This window comes from Vipera berus (genome assembly GCF_964194415.1).
Source record: "Vipera berus genome assembly, chromosome: 7".
NCBI lineage: Eukaryota > Metazoa > Chordata > Lepidosauria > Squamata > Viperidae > Vipera > Vipera berus.
The window spans coordinates 60,842,058-60,866,243 of NC_138209.1; the positions used below are offsets into that span (position 1 = coordinate 60,842,058).

Genomic DNA, 24,186 nt, shown 5'->3' on the forward strand with positions numbered 1-24,186 from the left:
TCTGAAGGAATATTTAAACTAAACAACGAGGACAATGAGTTAATTGATACAGAACATCACTGTCCCCGGCAATCTAAGAAGATAGGGGAACTTAGGCACCACGCAAGGTATGTAGCAAGTAAACACAGGGTCAGTCATAAAGGACTCAAATGTCTGTACACCAATGCGCAGAGTATGAACAGTAAGCAGGGGGAACTAGAAATTCAGGTAAATGAGGGCAGATATGATATTGTTGCCATTACAGAAACATGGTGGGACGAAACCCACAAATGGAACACACAGCTAGAGGGATTTAAATTATTTAAAAGAAATAGACTAAACAAAAGAGGAGGTGGAGTTGCTCTATATATAAGAAATAACTTTATATCTACAGAAATAGAGCACAACAATGATGAAAACTGTAAACTTGAATGTATTTGGGTCAATATAAAAGGGGGGAAAATGACATTGCCATAGGTATATACTATAGGCCGCCCAACGAAACAGAGGAAATTGATGAACTTTTTGCTAGTCAGTTAACTAAGGTATGTAGGAAGCACATAATAATAATAATAATAATAATAATAATAATAATAATAATAATAATAATAATAATAATAATAATAATAAAGTTGGAAGGGACCTTGGAGGTCATCTAGTCCAACCCCCTGCTCAGGCAGGAAACCTTATACCATTTCAGACAAATGGTTGTCCAGTCTCTTGATAAAAACCTCCAGTGTTGGAGCATTCACCACCTCTGGAGGCAGGTTGTTCCACTGGTTAATTGTTCTGTCAGGAAGTTTCTCCTTAGTTCTAGGTTGCTTCTCTCCTTGACTAGTTTCCACCCGTTGCTTCTTGTCCTGCTTTCAGGTGCTTTGGAGAATGGGGGACTTTAATTACCCTGATATCAACTGGGAGACAAATTCTGCACCAAGTGGAAGATCTAACAGATTCCTGACAAACCTAGCAGACAACTTTCTCTCCCAAAAAGTAGAGAAGGGAACTAGGGGATTAGCCATATTGGATTTAATTCTCACTAACAGAGATGAAATAATACGAAGTGTCAAAGCCACAGGAACCTTAGGGGGAAGTGATCATGCAATATTGGAATTCAACATTATGGAAGCACAAGCAATAGACTACAGCCAAACTAGAGTCTTAGACTTTAAAAGAGCTAATTTCAATAAACTTAGAGAGACCTTGGGAAGAATTCCATGGATGAGAATCCTCAAGGGGAAAGCAACTCAAGAAGCTTAGAAAATTTTGAAAAGTGAGATAATAAAGGCCCAGTCTAGCACAATACCAACAAAGAAGAAAAATAACAGCTTTCAAAAGAAACCAGCATGGCTGCATAAAGAACTCTCTGATAAACTGAAAGATAAAAAAGACAAGTATAAGAATTGGAAAGAGGGGCACATAACTAAGTCAGAATATTAACAAACAGCCCGTGCCTGCAAAGATGAAGTGAGGAACGCTAAGGCTCAAAATGAACTAAGGCTTGCGACCAAAGTCAAAAATAACAAAAAATGCTTCGTTCAACATATAAAAAACAAGAAAAAAGTTAAGGAAATGATTGGTCCATTAGTGGGGGAAAGTGGCAAGAAGGTGACAAGCAATAGGGAGAAAGCAGAACTATTTAACTCGTTTTTTGCATCTGTCTTTACACAAAGGGAAAAAACAGTCCAACCTACCAAAACCAGTGCCATAAAAAACAGAATAGAAACGCAAGTTAAGATACCAAAAAAATGGTAAATGAACACCTGTCCAGCCTAGACGAGTTCAAATCACCGGGACCAGATGGATTTCATAGATCCTGGAGCACTGGGGAACTACCAGAGGACTGGAAGAGAGCTGATGTAATTCCCATCTTCAAAAAAGAGGAAAAAACAGATCCAGGAAACTACAGACCTATCAGCCTGACCTCAATACCTGGGAAGATTCTGGAAAAGATAATCAAACAACAAATCAGCGAACACCTTGATGCGAACAAAGTTATCACTAAAAGCCAACATGGGTTTGTCAAAAACAGATCGTGCCAAACAAAACTTATTGCATTCTTTGACCAAGTGACAAAACTAGTGGACCAGAGGAATGCTGTAGATTTAATTTAATTTAATCCACTAGATGGAATTGTAGCTGGCTGACAGGCTGTACTCAGCATGTGGTCCTCAATGGAACTGCATCTACATGGAAGGAAGTGTGTAGTGGGGTGCCCCAGGGCTCTGTTCTGGGCCCAGTGCTCTTCAACATCTTCATCAACGATTTGGATGAGGGGATAGATTGGGAACTCATCAAATTTGCAGATGACACCAAGCTGGCAGGAATAGCCAATACTCCAGAAGATAGGCTTAAGATACAGGAGGATCTGGACAGACTCGAACACTGGGCACTATCTAACAAAATGAAATTCAATGGTGAAAAAAGTAAGGTTCTACATTTAGGCAGGAAAAATCAAATGCACAGGTATAGTATAGGTGGTACCTTGCTTGATAGTAGTAACTGTGAGAGGGATCTCGGAGTCCTAGTGGACAATCACTTAAATATGAGCCAGCAATGTGCTGCAGCTGCCAAAAAAGCCAACACGGTGCTAGGCTGCATTAACAGAGGAATAGAATCAAGATCACATGAAGTACTAATACCACTTTGCAATGCCTTGGTAAGGCCACACCTGGAATACTGTATCCAGTTTTGGTCACCACGATGTAAAAAAGATGTCGAGACTCTAGAAAGAATATAGAGAAGAGCAACAAAGATGATTGGGGGACTGGACGCTAAAACATATAGGGAACGGTTGCTTGAATTGGATATGTGTAGTTTAATGAAGAGAAGGGTGAGGGGTGACATGATAGCAGTGTTCCAATATCTCAGGGGCCGCCACAAAGAAGAGGGAGCCAAGCTATTCTCCAAAGCACCTGAAAGCAGGACAAGAAGCAATGGATGGAAACTAGTCAAGGAGAGAAGCAACCTAGAACTAAGGAGAAACTTCCTGACAGTTAGAACAACTAACCAGTGGAACAACCTGCCTCCAGAAGTAGTGAATGCTCCAACACTGGAAGTCTTTAAGAAGAGACTGGACAGCCATTTGTCTGAAATGGTATAGGGTTTCCTGCCTTAGCAGGGGGTTGGACTAGATGACCTCCAAGGTCCCTTCCAACTTATTATTATTATTATTATTATTATTATTATTATTATTATTATTATTATTATTATTATTATTATTATTATTATTATTATTATTATTATTATTATTATTATTATTATTATTACAACACCATCAAATGGATCTGTAGTTGGCTGGCTTACCATACTCAATGAGTAGTCCTCAATGGCACTACATCCACATGGAGAGAAGTAAGCAGTGGGGTACCACAAGGTTCTGTCTTAGGCCCAGTACCCTTCAATAACTTCATCAATAACTTAGATGAGAGAATTGAAGGGGAACTCATCAAATTTGCAGATGACACTAAACTGGCAGGAGTAGCCAACATCCCAGAAGACAAACTGAGGATCCAAAAAGATCTTGACAAACTTAAACAATGGGCCCTATCCAACAAAATGAGTTTCAATGTGGAGAAAAACAAAGTTTTACATTTAGGGAGGAAAAACCAAAGGTACAAATACAGATTAGTTGAGACCTGGCTTAAAAACAGTAACTATGAGAGGGACCTTGGAGTCCTAATGGACAATCACTTAACCATGAGCTAGCAATGTGCAGCAGCAGCCAAAAAAGCTAATACAATCCTGGGTTGTATAAACAGAGGCATAGAATCAAGATCACACAAGGTATTATTACCGCTTTATAAAATCCTAGTAAGACCACACTTGGAATACTGCAGCCAACTTTGGTCACCTTATCACAAAAAAGATGTTGAGAGTTTGGAAAAAATACAGAGAAGAGCAACTAAGATGATCAAAGGCCTGGAGAGTAAAACATACAAACAATGGCTGCGGGACTTGGGTTTAGGTAGTCTAAAGAAAAGAAGAAATAGGGGAGACATGATAGCAGTATTCCAGTATCTGAGGGGCTGCCACAAGGAAGAGGGGGCCACACTGTTCACCAGAGCACCAGAGGAAGGACAAGAAACAATGGTTGGAAACTGATCAAAGAGAATATCAACCTGGAATTAAGGAGAAACCTCCTGACAGTGAGGACAATCAACCAGTAGAACAGCTTACCACCAGAAATCATGGGCGCTACATCACTGGAGATTTTTAAAAAGAGGCTAGATAATCACTTGTCTGAGATGGTATAGGTTCTATTCTATTCTGTTCCATTCCATTCCATTTCATTCCATTCCATTCCATTCTATATCATTAAATTTTATAATATTTGGTAGTTCTATGCTGTATTTGACAGAAAAATGGACAAATTTCTCTAAAATCTTTTAATTTTGATTCTCTGCTTTTTAAAAAAAGAATTTAATAAGTATCATAAAAAGGGACATCAATTTAATATGCAGTATTAAATGGAACAAAAGTAGCTTGTTCAAAAAAGGTATGATGTAGGCTGGATTTATTGCTACACAGCTGTGAAATGTTTACAGTGCTATAATTTAAATTACGTCTCCTAATGTTATGTCTTCTTTGCAATTTTCTTTAGAAAGAAATTTTAACTGTAAAACATTTAGCTGACAAACTAACGTACTTATATGTCTCCAACTGCAGATGGATACACAACTGATGATATTGAATTCTACTGGAATGGAGGGAAATCTGCTGTTAGCGGAGTTAATAACATTGAGCTCCCTCAGTTCTCGATTATTGATTACAAAATGATATCAAAAAGAGTAGTGTTTGCAACAGGTAAGCACCAAGCACTGCAAACATATACTGGAACATTATTAGAAAACAAATACATTTGAGACATGACTTCATTTCATTTTTTTTAAAAATAGGGGCTTACCCCCGTCTGTCCCTGAGTTTTCGACTGAAAAGAAATATCGGCTATTTCATTCTGCAAACCTACATGCCTTCTACTCTAATTACAATTCTGTCTTGGGTATCCTTCTGGATCAACTATGATGCATCTGCTGCAAGAGTTGCACTAGGTAAATTATTTCTTGGACAATGCTACTGTTGGAAAATTATTGGGTTTAGTTTGCACCCAGCAGCCTTCCAGCCAATTCATGTATCTATATTAGAGCACGAAGCAGAGACCATGCCACACAGTTCAGCTAACCAAAAAAATATAACTTAATAATTATTTATTAAATATCATCAAAGATCAAAAAAGCATTTCATTTGTTAACATGGGACAAAAGGTAGGCAAAAGCAAGGACAATAGGCAAGAGAAAAAATGGGCAAGAGTTAATAGCAACAATTTAAGAGAGCCAGTTTGCTGTAGTGGTTCAGACACCAGTTTACAAACCAGAGACTGTGAGTTCTAGTCTCACCTTGGGTACAAAGCCAGTTGGGTGGCCTTGGGCCAGTTATTCTCTGCCCTAGGAAAAAGGCAAGGGCAAACTACTTCCAAACTACTTCCAGAAAACTGCAGGGACAAGTTCAAGAAATCTCTAGAAGCCAACCCTAATGTGAAGGCACCAAAAAGAAAAATCAACAATCTACATTATCTATGTTTATCAAAAGGCATAAAAGGGACGCGGTGGCTCAGTGGGTTAGGACGCCGAGCTTGTCGATCGGAAGGTCGGCAGTTTGGCAGGTCGAATCCCGAGTGCCGCGTAGCAGAGTGAGCGCCTGTTACTCGTCCCAGCTTCTGCCAACCTAGCAGTTCGAAAGCACATAAAAACGCAAGTAGAAAAATAGGGACCGCTACGGTGGGAAGGTAACAGCGTTCCGTGCGCCTCTGGCGTCCAATCATGCCGGCCACATGACCACGGAGACGTCCTCGGACAAGCGCTGGCTCTTCGGCTTTGAAACGGAGATGAGCACTGGCCCCTAGAGTCGGAAACGACTAGCACGCATGTGCGGGGGAACCTTTACCTTTACCTTTATCAAAAGGCACACAGGTTTCCAGTGTCTCTGAAGCAATACTGGAGATGATTAGCAAGGATAATCCCAAAGAGAGGATCTTTGCTTATTTCAGCTTTAACCCATTTATGTATGTAACAGCAGCAGCATAGAGAAGGAAAGTAAAGCATCAGGTGATCTGTCCTTTATGCTGCACAAAGGAAACAACTTGATGGGTGGGGTGATGTATTCAACATCCCCCTTTCTCATTAGCTCCATGCACTAATTTGTATATTGTAATTTGTCAGATTATGCATTATTTCATGCTCTGAGACCCAATACTTCTCTCTACCTGAGGAAGTAGTCCCAGAACAATGGCTTGATAAATGTGGCATTTACCACCATATCATCTCTTTGCCAGTATAAAAAAATTACTCACTTCTTTTCTTGTATGTCCTTCATATAGTATACTATAGTTTAACACAGGGATCTTCAAACTTGGCCCTTTTATGACTTGTGGACTTGCAACTCCCAAAATTTCTCAGCCAGCCTACATATGGCTATTTCCTATTGGGTCTAGACTGCTTTGTGTCTGCAGTTCTGATACATCCACTTTTATCCTCATATAATTTGTTAACTGCCAAAGCGAAGTTCAGGTGCTGCAATGTCAAACAACCACACATGATTCAAAAATTTGACATCAAGAAGATTCCCCCAGCATATGCAAATGAAGTTAAGAACAGATTTGCACTGCTCAACATCACAGAAAGACAACCAGATGAGCTATGGGAGTAAATAAAAACTATTGTCACTAAGACATCGAGTTCATCATACGGCCACCATGGACGTGTCGAAGATGACTCTTGTCTCCCTCGCCCAGTTTTGTATTGCTGGGGGACCCTGAAAAGGGTTGAAAGTCACCCCATAGAAGTGACCAGCAAGGAGGGGCCATCGCTGGATCACGGGAGAGCAGCAACTCTCCTGCTAGAGCCAGTGAATCTCTCCAAACCAGCAGACGAAAGGCTGACCGCAAGGCTGCAGACAGCCGAAGTTGCATCTACTGTCTGGCATTTTTAAAGCAGCATGGAAGAGACTGGGTGAGATCTACCCATCTTGTATCCTATTTACCTGCATAAGCTGCTAAAGTATTTTTCCCCCTGTGGTGAGGGAAGGGAGATTTTAGCCCTCCCTCCAGAAATAGTGTTGATCAACTACCCAGGGGAGTTTAAAATGTTGAAAAAATACTAGGATCCTAATTGGAACTCTATTTTCTAAAATTGGTTGATTATAAGATTTTTAATTTTCTATTCTTTATTTTTCTCTGATTTTTATTCCCTATTTTTACTGAAGATCTGGGTTTTTTTCTTTAAAATAGAATTTAAAAACTGAAAAGATCAAAATAACTCTGGGGTGACATCTGCTGGCTGAATTTGAGATTGTACCCTATTATTGTCTAAGAGAAACTTGTTGATAACTTAAAAAAAAAGATGAGATATATCCAACCTTGAAATACCAGCTGTAAGAAATTCAGCTCTGTTTTTTACTTAGTGGACTTTCTGACAGTAAGCTTTCAGTTTTAATATACTACAATGGAAGAAAAACAGGACTGGACTTTTCCTACAGAGGAAGAACAGCAACAAACTCTTTGTATCTTAAAAGCGATTGTCCAAACTCTCCTTACACCTCGAGATGAAGTAAGAAACGGCGGGGGGAAAACAAGAAAGCAGCCTGGACATTCAAACTCAAACTATGATTTCAACTAAAGAATCATCTATACAGAAGTCTACAGAAAAAGTGGAACAATTAAATGCTACAACAAAAGATTCAACTATTCAACAAATACAGATAATGGAAGATACAGAAAAGAAATTGATAATAGAGAAAAAGGAAAGATGATTAGGGGGCTGGAGGCTAAAACATATAGGGAACGGTTGCTGGAATTGGGTATGTGTAGTTTAACAAAGAGAAGAGTGAGGGGTGACATGATAGCAGTGTTCCAATATCTCAGGGGCTACCACAAAGAAGAGGGAGTCAAGCTATTCTCCAAAGCACCTGAAAGCAGGACAAGAAGCAACGGATGGAAACTAGTCAAGGAGAGAAGCAACCTAGAACTAAGGAGAAACTTCCTGACAGTTAGAACTATTAACCAGTGGAACAACCTGCCTCCAGAGGTGGTGAATGCTCCAACACTGGAAGTTTTTAAAAAGAGACTGGACAGCCATTTGCCTGAAATGGTATAAGGTTTGCTGCCTGAGCAGGGGGTTGGACTAGATGACCTCCAAGGTCCCTTCCAACTTATTATTATTATTATTATTATTATTATTATTATTATTATTATTATTATTATTATTATTATTATTATTATTATTATTATTATTATTCAGAAGAAATCTGAAGATTCAAAAGAAAAACAGATGAAACAGAAGATAAATACTTTGGGACAACCATGTCCAGTTGGAAAAACAAGCAGACAACCTGCTAGATCAGCTAGTCCTCTTTAAAAAATGGCAAGTGGATGGTCTTTTCAACACCAAACAAGAGCTACAAAAATACAAGGAGATCTGCTTGATGATTTAAAAGCAAAGACACAAAAGATGATCTGGCAAAGAAAAAAAGCTAGAATAAGACTCAAAAGAAATAGGGTTTTGATTTACACATGAGATCTAAAGTAGAATATACACAAATAGATACAATATGTATTCTGAACATAAAACATTGTAATGGTGTGAGATAAAGAAAATTTTGGTTATGCAAAATTTAGAAGTACAAATATTAAAATAAGAATTTTATATTCTTTTATTAATTTGTTAAGGTAGATGATAAGGACCTATATGTTAGATGTGTATCTTAAATACTAGATTTTGTGGAGAATGGTGATAAAGGAATTGTGGACAATTAAAAATCTGGAAAAAATAAATATTAAATATTAAATTTAAATATTAAGGGAAAATTAAAACTGGGAAAGACTTATTAGGTCACTGATGGGTTAAAAGATTGAATGTTAAAAACAATTAAGATTTGAATATAAGATATTATGATGAGCTGAGACAAAGAAAAAATTTGGTTAAATTAAACCTAGAAGTACAAATACTAAGAATTAAATTTGAATACTGGTTTGTGGTATAAATGTTAACAGTTAAAAAAACGATTTGAATCAAATATGAGGTAGTAAACTAAAAGAGGAAAAAAGAGGAAATAAGTGTGGAAATGAAAGTAATCTTGGCTATTAAATTGGAGATTTTATGATACTTGAGAATTACTAGAAAATAAGAATACTACCTTGTACTGTTAATTGGGTGATGTAGACAGCGAGAAGCCTATATAGATAAGAAGTGTATTCATAACTTTAGACTGTTGGGGAATCGTGATAAAAATTGGTGTCATTTAAAATTTGGAAATGATAAAGAATAAACGTTAATTTTAAAATATTATGGAAAATTAAAATTAAGAAAATTTATTAGGTCATTGACTGTCTAAAAGAAGGAATGACGCTTGCTCCTGGGGAGGAAAGCCATGGCAAATCTAGACAGTACACTAAAAAGCAGAGACATCACCCTGCCAACAAAAGTGCATATAGTCAAGGCTATGGTCTTCCCAGTTGCAATGTATGGCTGTGAAAGTTGCACCATAAGAAAGGCTGAGCGCCAAAGAATTGAGGCCTTTGAACTATGGTGCTGGAGAAGACTCCTGCGAGTCCCTTGGACTGCAAGGAGATCAAACCGGTCAGTCATAGAGGAGATCAACCCTGACTGCTCTTTAGAAGGTCAGATTGTGAAGTTGAAACTCAAATACTTTGGCCACCTAATGAGAAGGAAGGACTCACTGGAGAAGAGCCTAATGCTGGGAAAGTTTGAGAGCAAGAGAAGAAGGGGACGACAGAGAATGAGGTGGCTGGATGGAGTCACTGAAGCAGTAGGCGTGAGCCTAAATGGACTCCAGAAGATGGTAGAGGACAGGAAGGCCTGGAGGAACGTTGTCCATGGGGTCACGATGGGTCGGACATGACTTCGCAACTAACAACAACAAATATAAATTGAAGATTATTGATTAATATTAGACAGTTATTTGTTGTTTGATTGATAGAATAAGAACTGTGTTGGCTTGAATATGAGACAGTATAAATAAAGGGAGAAAGAGAGGGACTTAGTTGTTGTAACACTTTGAGATCTGTATTGATGATACTTAAATGTAATGGAATTATTGTACTCAGTCACCATGTTGCTTTTCAAATATGTTAATGCAATATTAGAATATTAATAAAAAAACTATTGTCACTAAAGTAGCCCACGAACATATTACATACAAGAAACCAAAGAAATTGCCCATATGGATATCAGAAGCTACAATAGAGACTGCAGAAGAGAGAAGGGAAGCAAAAACCATTAGTGACAAGGAAGAAATGTAAAAATTAAATACAAAGTTCCAGAAAGAGGCAAGAAAAGATAAAGAAAAGTACTGGCTGAGCAATGTAAGAAACTGGAGGAAGCAGTCATGAGAGGTCATACAAGAGAGTGTTACACTTATGTGAAAAAGGCCAGAAACCCCTTTATGGCAAGAAAAGCTATGGTCAGAGGCCTGATGTGAAGGAAATGCATGACCAACAAACAATCAGAGAAAGATGGCAGAAATATGAAGAACAATTTTACCCAAGTGAAAAACAAGGCCAAGCCGTAAGAGGAGAAGCTGATGTACCAGAAATAGAACCAGATATCCTGAAAAAGGAAATAGTGTGGGCACTCAATAAATTGCCTAACTGCAAAGCCCAAAGAGCTGATAGAATTCCTGCAGAGTTGCTGCCAACAGAAGCACTGACAACACTTTGTCAAAGTGTATGGAAGTCTTGTCAGTGGCCAAAAGAATGGAAAAGCTCAATATTTATCACAAGGAAATGTGATATGAAAAACTGTTCCAAACACTGAACCTTAGCCTTGATAATACACGTGAGTAAAATTCTCTTGAAAATAATCCAGCAACATTTGAATCCAACTGCCAACAGAGAACTGCCTGATGTATAAGCAGGATTTCAGAAAGGAAGAGGAACACATGATCATATTGCTAATTTATGTTGCATGGTGGAAAAAGCAAAGGAATACTAAAAAGACCTCTACATGTGCTTCATTGACTATACAACAGGTTTTCACTGTGTGGACAAACTCTGGAACTGCCTCACAGAACTGGAATATCACCACACCACATCCAACTCATTCAGTCATTGTACTCTGATCAGGCAGCCACTGTAAGTATGGTATATGGAGACACAAAATGGTTCAGAATTGGAAAAGACACTCAACAAGGTTTCATCCTGTCACCTATACTATTCAACACACATACAGAAATAGTTATGAGAAATGCACATTTGGAGGAATCTACCATTGGTGTTAAAATAGGTGGTAGGAATATCAACAACCTCCAATATGCAGATGATACAGCATTGTTTGTGGAAAGCAAGAAGATCTAGAATAGCTAATCCTGAGAGTCAAAGATGAAAGTGAAAAATTTAGACTGCACCTTAACATGAAAAAACTCAAAGATAATGACAACTGCAGAAAACAAAGGTCAGAGTGCAGATTGACAATGGGACTATCGAAACAATACAGGTAGTCCTTGAGTTACCAGTATAATTTTTTATTTTTTATTTTAATTCCATTTATATCCCGCCCTTCTCCGAAGACTCAGGGCGGCTTACAAGCTTAGCAGTAGCCTTCATTCTATGTATATGCCTGCTTATTAGGGCTTTCACACACACACCCCAAGCGGCATTATTACAAAGTCAGCTTATTGCCCCCAACAATCTGGGTCCTCATTTTACCTACCTCGGAAGGATGGAAGGCTGAGTCAACCTTGAGCCTGGTGGGATGCGAACCTGCACTAATTGCAGGCAGCTGGTGTTACTTAAGGAGGCATTAGCCCACTGCTCCACCAAGGCTCTTATAATGGAGCCTGCCCATTCCACTCGTAAATTGAAATCTCATAGAGTGAATCTCGTTTGAAGTACAAGATCACTCCCTTTCTCGTTAAAACTCACGCAGCTCATTAAGCAAACAGGAGGTATCTCAAGGTGGATAAGGACATGGAGGGCCTAGTGCTGGAACAGGCCTCCAAGATCTCCCCAACCCACTAAGATACCGCATGCTGCCCCCTTCCTTCCTGCCATGCCAGACTCACCTGGAAAAGATTTGTCTCCTCTCTGCCATGGTTCCTACTGCCACCTGGATTTGAGGCCGGGGAACACTTCCGCGCATCCCACATGGTCCAATCCAGACTCCAGAGGCCTTTTCTAGGGTGCTGTGGCCTGGATCTGCCAGGGAACACTTCTGCAACCACCACCACGGTCCAATCAAGCCTGGAAAAGGCCTCTGGAGCCAAGATCGGGCCATGAGGGGGCACAAAAGCCTCCCCCGGCCTCAGATGTGGGCTGCAGCACCCTGGAAAAGGCCTCTGGAGCCCAGATCAGGCTGCAGAGTGTTGCAAAAGTCTCCCCTGGCCTTAGATATGGGCATTAGAGCCCTGGAAAAGGCCTCTGGAGCCTCGATCCAGCCTCTGGAGACACATAGAAGCATCTCCCGGTTTTGGTTCTGTTCTCTGTTGCAGAAAACAGAGGCCTAAAGTACCATGAGATCACACGAGATCAGTAGAGTGAGATCTCTCCCCACTGATCTCGTGTGATCTTGCATTACTTTAGGCCTCCATTCTCTGCAAATGCACTAAAGGCCCGGAGCAGCCAATAAAGTGAAGGATCTCGATCTTTGCAGGGTGAGTATTGAAGGCCTGGTATCTAGGGAGACCTGGGCGGGGGTAGAAAGGTAGGGAATAACCAGGGTGAATGTCGCAGAGCCACTGCGGTCGCTCGTAAGGGCGAATGACTGTAATATTTGTAACTTCAGGACTTACTCATAAGCACTAGGGGGTGCTCATCAAGTATCTTTGAACAAGCATTAAGTGAACGCTCGTAACTCGGGGATTACCTGTAAAGGAATTTATCTTCCTGGGATCTAAAATCAACCAAAGTGGTGACTGCAGTCATGAAATCAGAAGGGGCATAGCAGTTGGAAGAACTGCATGTCTGGCATGAACAACATCTGAAAGAGTAATGATGTCAGCCTCACAACCAAATGAAAATAAGTTAAAACAATTTTTCCAATTGCTACTTATGACTGTGAAACATGGACTTTGAAAAGCAGATAGGAGAAGGGCAGATGCCTTTGGACTCTGGGTCTGGAGGCGATTATTATGGAACCCATGGACTGCAAAAATAACAAAGAATTCTTAAACCAAATCATTTGAAGCCAAGATTGCCAAACAGAGACTGTCATTCTTTGGCCATATCATGTGAGCTGACTCACTTGAAAAGACAATCATTCTGGAGTAATCAGTGGAAAAAGAAATGTCAGAACCCATTCTTTTTCCTGAGAGGAGGAAATCTATTTCATCTCTTTATTCTATCTTACAGAGGGTTCTGCCATTCTCCTGAGGGTGAGGGGGAAAGGCTTTGTGGTATATTTCTCTGCTTTGCTACAATGTATCCTTTCTGCTAATTCTGCAAACTTACTCTTTGAACTGTCTCTCCCTTGATGTTACCTTGTGGGGGAGAAAGGAATGTGCCTTCGGCCATCTGGCTTATCTCTTGCTGAGGAAGAGGTGTGAAGACCCAACAACATAATCACAGGCATGGGAATGGACCCTGTTATCAGCTCCTTTTCCACATTGGACCTAAATCCTGAGGATTGGCCCATTCAAACTGACTGGCTGAACTATTGGGGTGGGGTTTACTTGGGACTCTTTAACCTATTGATCTGAGTGGGAAATCCTCAGATCCTGCCTATTATGCCTGCTATCAGCTTCTCATAATAAAAGTTTCTTTTGGAAAGAAACTGTTCCAAGAGCCCTGCTTTCTTAGGATGGGGTTTTGAAGTGGGCCCTGATATTAGGCAGGATCTGCCGTAAAAGCCAGCCTGGAAGGAAGACTCTTGCTGGGAGGCTAAGCAAATGATGTTAGATATCAGAATGGAAAGGGAAGAACCTGCCATGGGAGGGGAGATCTCCCACCTAACAAACCCCAGATGATACAGTTTATTTATTTATTTGTTTGTTTTTTTTATTTGTTTGTTTGTTTGTTTATTAAATTTATATGCCGCCCTTCTCCCTGAGGACTCAGGGCGGCTCACAACAATAAAAATTAAAAAACATAGGATGAAAAGTTTTTTAAAAAGAATTAAACAATAAATACAATAATTACGTGACAATTTAAAAACCCTGATAAAAACCCAATTAAAAACCATAGTCAGTCCAGACCCGCTTGTTGGAACAAACAAGTCTTCAGGTCACGGCGGAAGGACCGAAGGTCAGGGGTCATCCGGAGGTAATTCGTTCCAGAGGGTCAGCATGCCCACAGAGAAGGCTCTCCCCCTGGGGGTCACCAGCCGGCATTGCCTGGCCGACGGCACCCTCAGGAGGCCAACTCTGTGGGAGCGAACTGGGCGATGGGATGTTGACAATTGCAGCAGGTGGTCTCGCAAGTATCCCAGGCATAAGCCATGCAGGGCTTTAAAGGTTATTACCAGCACCTTGAATCGCACCCGGAGGGCAAACAGAAGCCAACACAGCTCACGCAGGAATGGTGTAACATGGGAGTACTAAGATACTCCCATGAGCACCTGCGCGGCTGCATTTTGCACCAGTTGAAGCCTCTGGGTGCTCTTCAAGGGCAGTCCCATGTAAAGAGCATTGCAGTAGTCCAGGTGAGAGGTGACGAGGGCATGAGTAACCATGCATAGGGCATCTCGGTCCAAAAAGGGGCGCAACTGGCACACTAGATGAACTTGTGCAAAGGCCTGACTGGTCACAGCCGTTAAATGATCTTCCAAGTTGAGCCATGAATCCAGGAGGAAACCCAAGTTGTGAGCCCTTTCTGAGGAGGGGCAATACCTCCCCCCCATTAAAAGAGAAGGAACTATCTTGATCAGACATTTCAAAGATGGCCTGAACTATGACCTGTACAATGCCTGCATCCCTTGAGGGAACCCAGACTGACTCCAATACTGCTACATCCTGGCCAAGGAAGCGAAGATCGATTGGGCCAGAAGGCAATGACACACAGGGAGATCTTGGGGGAAGTCACCAGTGGAGCCTTTCCGTGAACAAACAAAGCAAGCACTAACAACACTGAGAATGACAGAATACTTCAAATGCAGAAAAGAAGACACCACACCGCCAAGTGCCCCTCATGTACCCCTGTCTGTAAGCCTGAATGAGCCCCGGTCAGGAAACTGGGGAAGACCCCAAAAAAGCTGAAGGAGATGGCCGGGAAAAGCATGGAGGTCATTGAGTTCCCCACCCCAACAAAACAAGGGAAGGGAACTTTGACACCACCAGAAGAGCCACCCAACTCATCAGATGACAACTTGGAGGATGAAACCCTGGTAAGGGGACCCATCGCACCCCTCACCAGAACTGTAGAACTGTTTAGCCCCAGAATGCTTGAGAGGGTGGCACTCAGAGCACTAATAGACTGCTGCCTCATAAGCCCACCTGCTGCCTCATAAGCCCAATGTTAGTGGGGAAATTAGGAATTCCGGTGAGGAGGCTGAAAAAACTGATCTCATTTGGTTAATTAAATGGGCCCATTGAAGGGGAGATGCCAGCCACAATTGCCACACTGCCCATCCAGCTCAGCATAGGGGATCACATAGAGACTATAACATTTGTAGTGACCCCTGGCATGGAGTGCCCCCTTATTCTGGGCAGGGCATGGTTAACCAAGTGGAACCTGCAGGTGGACTGGAGGTTGGGAGAACTCAGATTCCCAGATGTAAATGCAGCAAGAACCCTGACTCAGCCCTGAAATGGGGAAGCCCCTCCAAAAGTGTAGTGGTGTGGGGGGGGAAAGGAGTTACAAGACATCCCAGAGGAATACATGGACTTAGGTGAAGTATTCAGGAAGTAGAAATCTGATGAACTGCCCCCCACCAGCCCACAGACTTCTCCATCAAAAGCCTCCCAGGGGCGAAGTTACCCAAGCCGAAACTGTATTCTATGAGCCCATGGGAGGTAGAGGAAATGCAGAAATTCATAGACAAAAACCTGGAAAGGGGTTTTATCTGACTGGCAAAGCTAAAGACCGCAGCCCCTGTATTATTTCAAGAAAAGAAGGATGGGACTCTTTGCCTCTGCGTGGACTATAGATCTCTGAATGCAGTGAGTGAGAGCAACCTATACCCCTCCCTCTCATGAAAGACATGCTAGCCCACCTATCAAAAGGAAAGATCTTTTCGAAACTGGACTTAAGGGAGGCATATTACAGTATTAGGATTAAAGAGGGAGATGAATGGAAGACAGCTTTCAATTGCCCCTTAGGATGCTACCAATTCGGGGTTTTGCCTTTCGGCCTTCAAGGGGCACCCATGGTATTCATACAATTAATAAATGATGTGCTCTGGGAGCACCTGTATAAAGGGGTGCTTGTTTACCTGGATGATATCCTGATATTCACTGAAGCAATGGAAAAACATGTGAAGTTAGTCAAAGCTGTACTGAAAAAATTCCAGGCAGCTCACCTGTATGCCAAACTATCTAAATGTGAGTTCCACAAGGAAAAAAAAATGAGATCTGGGGTATTGCATCTTGCCAAATGGCATAGAAATGTACCCTGGGAAAGCCCGAGCGGTACTAGAATGAACTCTGCCCTGCACTAGGAAGAAATTGCAAAGCTTCCTTGGATTTGCAAATTTTTACTGGCAATTCATCTCCTCCTTTGCACAGATCACACTGCCAATTACTAACTTACTTAAGACCAAGGGGGAGGGAAAGCTGAAACCAAGCCATCCATTGAAATGGACAGTACAATGTCAAACCGCATTTGAAAGGTTAAAAAGACTATTTTCCTCAGAGCCAGTTTTAAGGCACCCTGACACTGAGAAACCTTTTGTGATCCAGGCTGATGCTAGTGACATGGCTGTGGGGGCAGTACTATTACAGGATAATGATGAAGGGAATTTGTAGCCTTGCGCATATACATAAAAAAACCTCATGGAAACAGAGCTAGGAGGGCAGTTTGGGAGAAGGAAGTGTATGCGGTCCGATGGGTTCTTCTTATCTGGTGGCATTTTCTGGAGTGGAACAAAATTCCTTTCCAGGTGTGGACTGACTACAAGAACCTGGAAGCATTAAAAACACCCAGGAAACTAACCTGTAAGCAAGCGAGATGGTCACAGCATTTTCACCGGTTTAACTTCACTTTAAAGCATTTGCCGGGAGGAAAGAATTTCTTAGTGGACGCATTGTCCAGATTGCCCCAGTACAATAGCAACAGAACAGAAATAACATACCCGTTATGCCATCAAGACAATTATCAGCACAAGTCACCACCCAAACACAAGCCATTAGTGAGCCAAGCAGGGATTGAATTAAAAAAAAGAACTGGAAACCGACTAATGGTTTCTAAGCCACAAGAACCTATGCACAATGACTGATGGCTTACCATGGGTGGGAGGGAAGCTATACATACCAAAAAACTAGAGACTGACATTGATGCAAATATGCCATGACTCTAAATCAGCTGGTCATTTCGGATTCGTTCAAATTTACACCTGATGAAAAGGCAGTTTTGGTGGCCATCAATAAAAAAGGACATTGAAAGTTATGTGGACAGTTGTCCAATCTGTGCTGCCACTAAGATAATGCAAGGAAAGACCCCAGGCTTATTGCAACCAGTAGCAACCCCATCAGTGCCTCGGAGGTAAATTTCTATGGATTTTATTGTGGAGTTACCAGAAAGTGGGGGGAACACAGTCATTTAGGTCGTAATGGACTTGTTCTCTAAACAAATACATTTTATCCCATGCCAAAAAAATCCCCAATTCAAAGACACTTGCAAAGCTATTCATCCAACATATCTATCGACTTCATGGAGCCCCACAATGAATCATTTCAGATAGAGGAGAGCAGTTCACATCAGAGTTTTGGACAGCATTCCTGGGACTGTTGGGGACAACCCAGGGGTTGTCATCTAGTCATCATACACAGACGACTGGTGGGACTGAACAGTTGAACTCAGTACTTAAGATGTTTCATTAATTACCAACAAGACAACTGGACCAACCTGCTCTCATTCTCAGAAGTCGCTTATAACAATGCAATACATTCCAGCACGGGGTACATTCCAGCACAATTACAAAATACCTGGCCAGTTGTGAGCAGGGCATTAGATGAAGCTAGGGAAGCATATAAAATCCAAGCAGATAAAAAATGGAGCGAACACAGACCATTTACAGTAGGGGAGAAAGTTTATCTGTCAATAAAATACCTAAAATTCCTACAACCCTCAAAAAAGCAAAGACCAAAATTTGTGGGACCTTTTCCCATTAAAAGAATAATTAATCTTGTCACAGTGGAATTAGAACTCCCAAAGATGCTCAGACAAGTTCACCCAATTTTCCACTGCAGTCTTTTAAAACATGAACTGCAGTTGCCCTTAACACCAGCTGCAGCTCCTCCCCCTCCTCCAATTACAGTAGAAGGCGAACAACATTTTGAAATTAAAGAAATCCTAGACTCCAGAAAACATCATGGTTCCACCCTGGTAGCGTGGAAACATCTGCTGCCTTCCCAAAACGAGTGGGTGCAGAAATGTACATTAGGGCCTCCCAACTCCTTAGCAAATTTCACACTGCAAAGCCAGATAAACAGGACTAATCCTTGTCTCCCTTTTTATGTTTTGTTTTCTACAGGTGGATCTCTCTTTCTTTGAAGGGGGGGGGGGCAGGATATCAGAATCCATTCTTTTTCCTGGGAGGGGGAAATCTATTTCATCTCTTTATTCTATCTTACAGAGGGTTCTGCCATTCTCCTGAGGGGGAGTGGGGAAGGCTCTGTGGTATATTTCTCTGCTTTGCTACAATGTATCCTTTCTGCTAATTCTGCAAACTTACTCTTTGAACTGTCTCTCCCTTGATGTTACCTTGGGGGAAGAAAGGAATGTGCCTCCGACCATCTGGCTTATCTCTTGCTGAGGAAGAGGTGTGAAGACCCAACAACATCATCACAGGCATGGGAATGGACCCTGTTATCAGCTCCTTTTCCACAGTGGACCTAAATCCTGAGGATTGGCCCATTCAAACTGACTGGCTGAACTATTGGGGTGGGGTTTACTTGGGACTCTTTAACCTATTGATCTGAGTGGGAAATCCTCAGATCCTGCCTTCTCATAATAAAAGATTCTTTTGGAAAGAAACTGTTCCAAGAGTCCTGCTTTCTTAGGATGTAGTTTTGAAGTGGGCCCTGACATTGCCCTGACAGGCGATCCTAGTACCCATTGGTTGAACACAATAAAGGATGACACCAGTATGACCATGGCATATCTGAAAGAGATGGTGTGAGACAGAGGGGCTTGGAAAGTGCTGATCCAAAGAGTGGTCGTAGGTCAGACATCACTGAGTGGCTCATGACAAAATGAATGTGCTTGGGATTGATTCTTTTATCTTGAAGTCTAGTAGTAGTTTGTGTAGCCAAACTAATTCAAAGAAGATCAAACAAAGATGAAATTCTGTATAGAAAAGTGTCACATCCAATATTCCATAAAATATATTTTCTATATATAGGAACAAGGCTATGCAGGCAGTGGTTTTCCTTATGACTCTATGGAAGCAAAAGTTGAAGAAGCAGGATAGGAAGACTATTGATGCTTTTGAACTTTAGTTTGTTGAAGAAGACTCCTGAGAATACTATAGGCAGCCAAGAAAGCAAAGAAATGAATCATAGAATCAATCCAAAATTCTCACTCGAGGCACAAATACCTAGGCTCAAATTATCAAATTTTGCAAATATTATGTGAAGAACAAGGAAGGAAAGAAAAGAGGATGTCCAACAGCCAGGTGGATAGGCTTGATTATATGGCAAATGTTATACCATTAGAACAAACAAAGGGCCTGGTTGGGGACAGATCATCCTGAAGAAAATCTGTCAACGTAGTCACTAAGAATGAAATGCAATTTGATGGCACATAATCAAGTAATTAAATACTGCAGGTGGGAAGAAAACATGGTGAAGCAAATTTATCCCAAAATGTCAGAGATTTTTCAACAATAATGTATATCTGTCAGAATTATATACATTTAACTCACAAACTTCTATACAAAATCTTTGACTTATGCATATTAGACTTTCCTAGGAACATGTGCTCCTAGATCAAACATCCAAGTCAAATATTTTAACTTGGTGAAATGTAGTTGTAGAGAAATTCCTGTAACTTAAGAATTGGCACATATTCTGCAATTTATGAGGCAATAAAATATACAAAATTTTATATATATTATTCAGAACATGGTACTTAAGCTTTTTCTGCCCTTAGAGAGAAACAAATTCATGTTTTTTCCCATTGTCCCAAAGTTTTAAAGGTCTCAGTTACTCACTGTGGCAAGACCTCAGAGTTGTAATTCCCAAATCTGATTGATACAATGGAAAAGATGCTAAAAGGCATAGAAAACTAGAGCAATATAGAAATGGCTCAGACAGTAAAGGTGGATGCCTGTGCTAGGAATTCTTTATGAAGTGGGATCTTCAGAAATGAAGTATGTCTTTAGAAAGGTAACTCTTTCCTTCTCTGTAGGAATCACCACTGTGCTGACAATGACCACCATTAGCACTCACCTCAGGGAAACCCTTCCCAAAATCCCATATGTGAAGGCAATTGACATCTACCTTATGGGCTGCTTTGTGTTTGTGTTCCTTGCTTTACTGGAATATGCATTTGTCAACTACACATTCTTTGGCAAAGGCCCTCAGCATCAGAAGAAAGCGGCAGAAAAAGTCACCAATGAGAGGAAGAAAATGGAGATGAATAAAGTTCAGGTAACCAATTTTCTGAAACTTGATATAGTTTCCTATTTATCTGGACAAGCATGGTTGAAGCAGAAGATCATAACACCCCTAACAAGATAATTTGTTAGTGAATACATATTACAAATGTAAATATGCTTTATAAAGTGGCCTAATTTCTTGTTTGGAAAATAATTTTTGGAAAAACAATTTTTGATTTAAAGAATATGAAAGAATTCAGAATATTCAATTGTTCATCTTATCAGTAATTAGTATAAGATATTCAATAGTCAGTTATTTTAATACCAGTATTTATTGTTTAAATATTTCTCTCAAAATTAGCCTACAAATATATTTGTGCATTCCATACATCCATAAATATATGTATAAAGCAAAAACTTTACAATTAGTGTGGAAAATCTGTTGATCAACTTACACTGATTATCTGTTTTTATTGTGTTATGAACCTTGTTGTGAGAGTTTACTTTTTTTTGAGAGATACAAGAAATATCAGAGTAAAGTAAATAAAGAATCCAACAAGATGCATGCACTTCAGTGGTAAAAAAAGTAAGGTACTGCTCATAGACTGGAAAAATCAAATGCACAGGTATAAAATAGTACCTGGCTCAACAATAGTGACTGTGAGAGCGATGTAGGGGGTTCTAATGGACGATAACTTAAGTATGAGCCAGCACTGTGCTACAGCTACCAAAAAAAACAACAATGTGATCCTGGGCTGCATCAATAGAGATAACCTCAAGATCACAAGAAGTAATAATAGGTCATCACTACAAGTTCCGAATAGCCCAATGATTTGCACAATCAGGTGGTTTGAAATGATTTAAAAACACATTTGAAAATGGAGTACTCTTGTTTGTAAAGCTTTAATTTAAAGCACTAATTCATCCATTCTTGCCTTGTAATAAGCTGTGGGGCATACAAGTCCTTTAAGTGAAGGGGCCCTATAAATCACCAATTTAAAACATTAGTGCTCATGGTTATTTGCCTTTACAACAGAGAAAAGAAACAATATTAATTATTTTTACGCTGTCGATGCAGTTGACTGTATAACAACATTTGGAAGTATTTAATTTCTTTGAATGCTTGGTAATTAATACTTCATTGATTTGTTTGTTTACAATTCTAATTTTAAGGCTGCTTCAAGCCAATTCTGAACAATATATGATCTTAATTAATGTAATATACAGAAAACAATAGCAATCCAGAAAGAGCCTCATATAATAGAGAGAAATATATAATACCACCAAAACCAACAGTATAATCAAATAGACACACTGAGTTTGGTGAAAAAGCTAAGTTTTAAAAAAATGTTTAAAGGCTTTCAAGATCTGAATCTTCAGGAAGATGATCTGTTAGATCTTATATGGTAGGCAGAAAGAGAGATGCTGTTCTAGATATCACTCAGATATGTAAAACAGCATATGCATTCTAGCCTCATGAAACATTGATATTTATTTTAGGTAAAAGCATCCCTTCCTTGCAGTATTCATTGCCATTGGATATGGAAATTCCATTTAGTTCTCATAAACAGCCTAACATCTGTGAACCCACCTAATGATTTTTAAAAGTTTGATGTTATCTGTCTCTGTTTTGTGACTCTGGACTTCTGTCTTTTTCTCCATTCAGGAAATTCCTACTTAACTGATTTCTCTGCCATAGCTTTACTGAAAAACATTTGATGAAACATTTCAGGACACAAAGTCTGGTCTTGTGGGTCACTGCCAGAGGCAGCTGCAGGAACCATTGCATTTGTCAAATTGACATAGCACGGCAGAACACGAGCTTTGTCTCAGTGGTCTGCCATAAGGCATGAACAAAAGAAGGGAAGCTTACATGGTATCAGGGTGGCACTCTCTTGTCATTTGCTAGCCCACGCTCCCATCCCAGCCACCTTGTAGATGCCACTAAGTACATCCCAACCTTACTGAGTGGCATCATTGCCCCATTTCAACAGAGAGCACTTATTCCTCAGTGACAATGTGTTGCAGGAAACTACCCCCAGTGAAACATATCACAGACTGTCCGTTTCTCTTCTTGATTTTGCTCAAATAATAGCTTCTATTCTAGAAATCATCAGGGTAAAAAGTGCTATGTTAGTTTCTTAGATTTTAAGGGAGTAGCCATTTAGTAACTACCTCACTGAGCAATCATTCACAGTAACAGTGGTGATGAAAAGTACCTTTACATCAGTCCTCACATTTACAACCTTTATAGATTGGTAAAGTGAAAGAAAGCTGAAATAAATTGTAAGCACTGCAGTTTCTCTTAGTAATTGTTTCACTTAACTGTTAAGATTCCAGTCACAACTGCGGTCATTAAAGAAGCTTAAGTTTCTGATGTACATCTCTTAATGCTGCAAAATTAGTATAAAATTGACAATAAAGAATGTTGCCAATACCAGTAATGAGAGAATAAACTGAAACTGAAATAAAATGACAAACTTTTTAGGAAATCAGACCAACATTCTATTTTGGCAAATTCTCTCAATATTCCCTGAACAAGCACAATCTAGAAAAAATCCAGACTTGGTGCTTCTTACAGTATAGAACTTCAGATGTATTGTGCTGAAGCTAGTTTTGATTAATCTGAACTTCACTGAAAGCAACGGGACTATTCACAAATAAATAACATAGTTTTTAAAATGTCTTTTAAAAGAATGGACTTTCCTATTCTTTTTTTTGTGTGTGTGGGGGGGGTGTCATTCAATCTTGAGTGGTCCATTGTTTCAGGTAACCTGCAGGAATGTAAAGAGCACTAGTGATATAGAGACTCTCTCTAAAGTGTACCCCTCCTTTAGATTGACACTTGTGGGAATATCCTTCTTACTACCTTGGAAATGAGAAATGAAGTCAGCAGCTCCGATGTCCTTGAGAGTTTGAATGATCCGAGAGCCACCATGTACTCTTATGACAGTGCCAGCATCCATTACCGGAGACCACCTACTATGAAAGACCTCAACAGCAGAAGCAACTTGGAGAAACGTACCACCCACCAAAAGGGACGACTACGGAGAAGAGCATCACAGCTCAAAGTCAAAATCCCAGATTTGACTGATGTTAATTCCATAGACAAGTGGTCCAGAATGGTCTTTCCTATCACTTTTATTCTTTTTAATGTTGTCTATTGGCTTTATTATGTGCACTGAATTATGCTGTGATCCCTCCATCAAGTCATCCCAGACACCATTTCTTCCTCTGTTCACTTTCTGTCAACCTTAATGAAGGTTCGCAGTATAGAGTCCAGCTATTCAGTGGGCTAGAGTGTCCTTTTACTCATATCGCCCAATTTAAATCTTGTATACTCCAAAAAACAAAAGTATCTCTTTTAATATTTTATCGTTCTTTTAGATCTGCTTTCAATGAGCAATTATGTTGAAGACACAAATGCTTTTCTCCTGTTTTGTTTAACACTATTTCTGGTAATCTTTTCTTTTTCTTTTTCTTAACATTTAAAATGTGAAATTAAATT

The 24,186-nt window shown here is 40.2% G+C and overlaps 1 protein-coding gene across 1 annotated transcript in view; it reads left to right on the plus strand.

The window, feature by feature from the left end:
- Positions 1-23,940, plus strand: part of GABRB1 (gamma-aminobutyric acid type A receptor subunit beta1) — a gene marked incomplete at its 5' end in the record, with an annotated part of 166,602 nt that extends 142,662 nt beyond the window's left edge. Inside the window, 4 exons of the mRNA XM_081332106.1 lie at positions 4,645-4,782; positions 4,875-5,027; positions 20,489-20,730; positions 23,516-23,940. Of these exons, the coding sequence (XP_081188232.1) occupies positions 4,645-4,782; positions 4,875-5,027; positions 20,489-20,730; positions 23,516-23,863 (881 nt within the window). The 3' untranslated portion in view covers positions 23,864-23,940. The remainder of the gene's footprint in view (positions 1-4,644; positions 4,783-4,874; positions 5,028-20,488; positions 20,731-23,515) is intronic.
- Between the last annotated feature and the right edge of the window lie 246 nt (positions 23,941-24,186).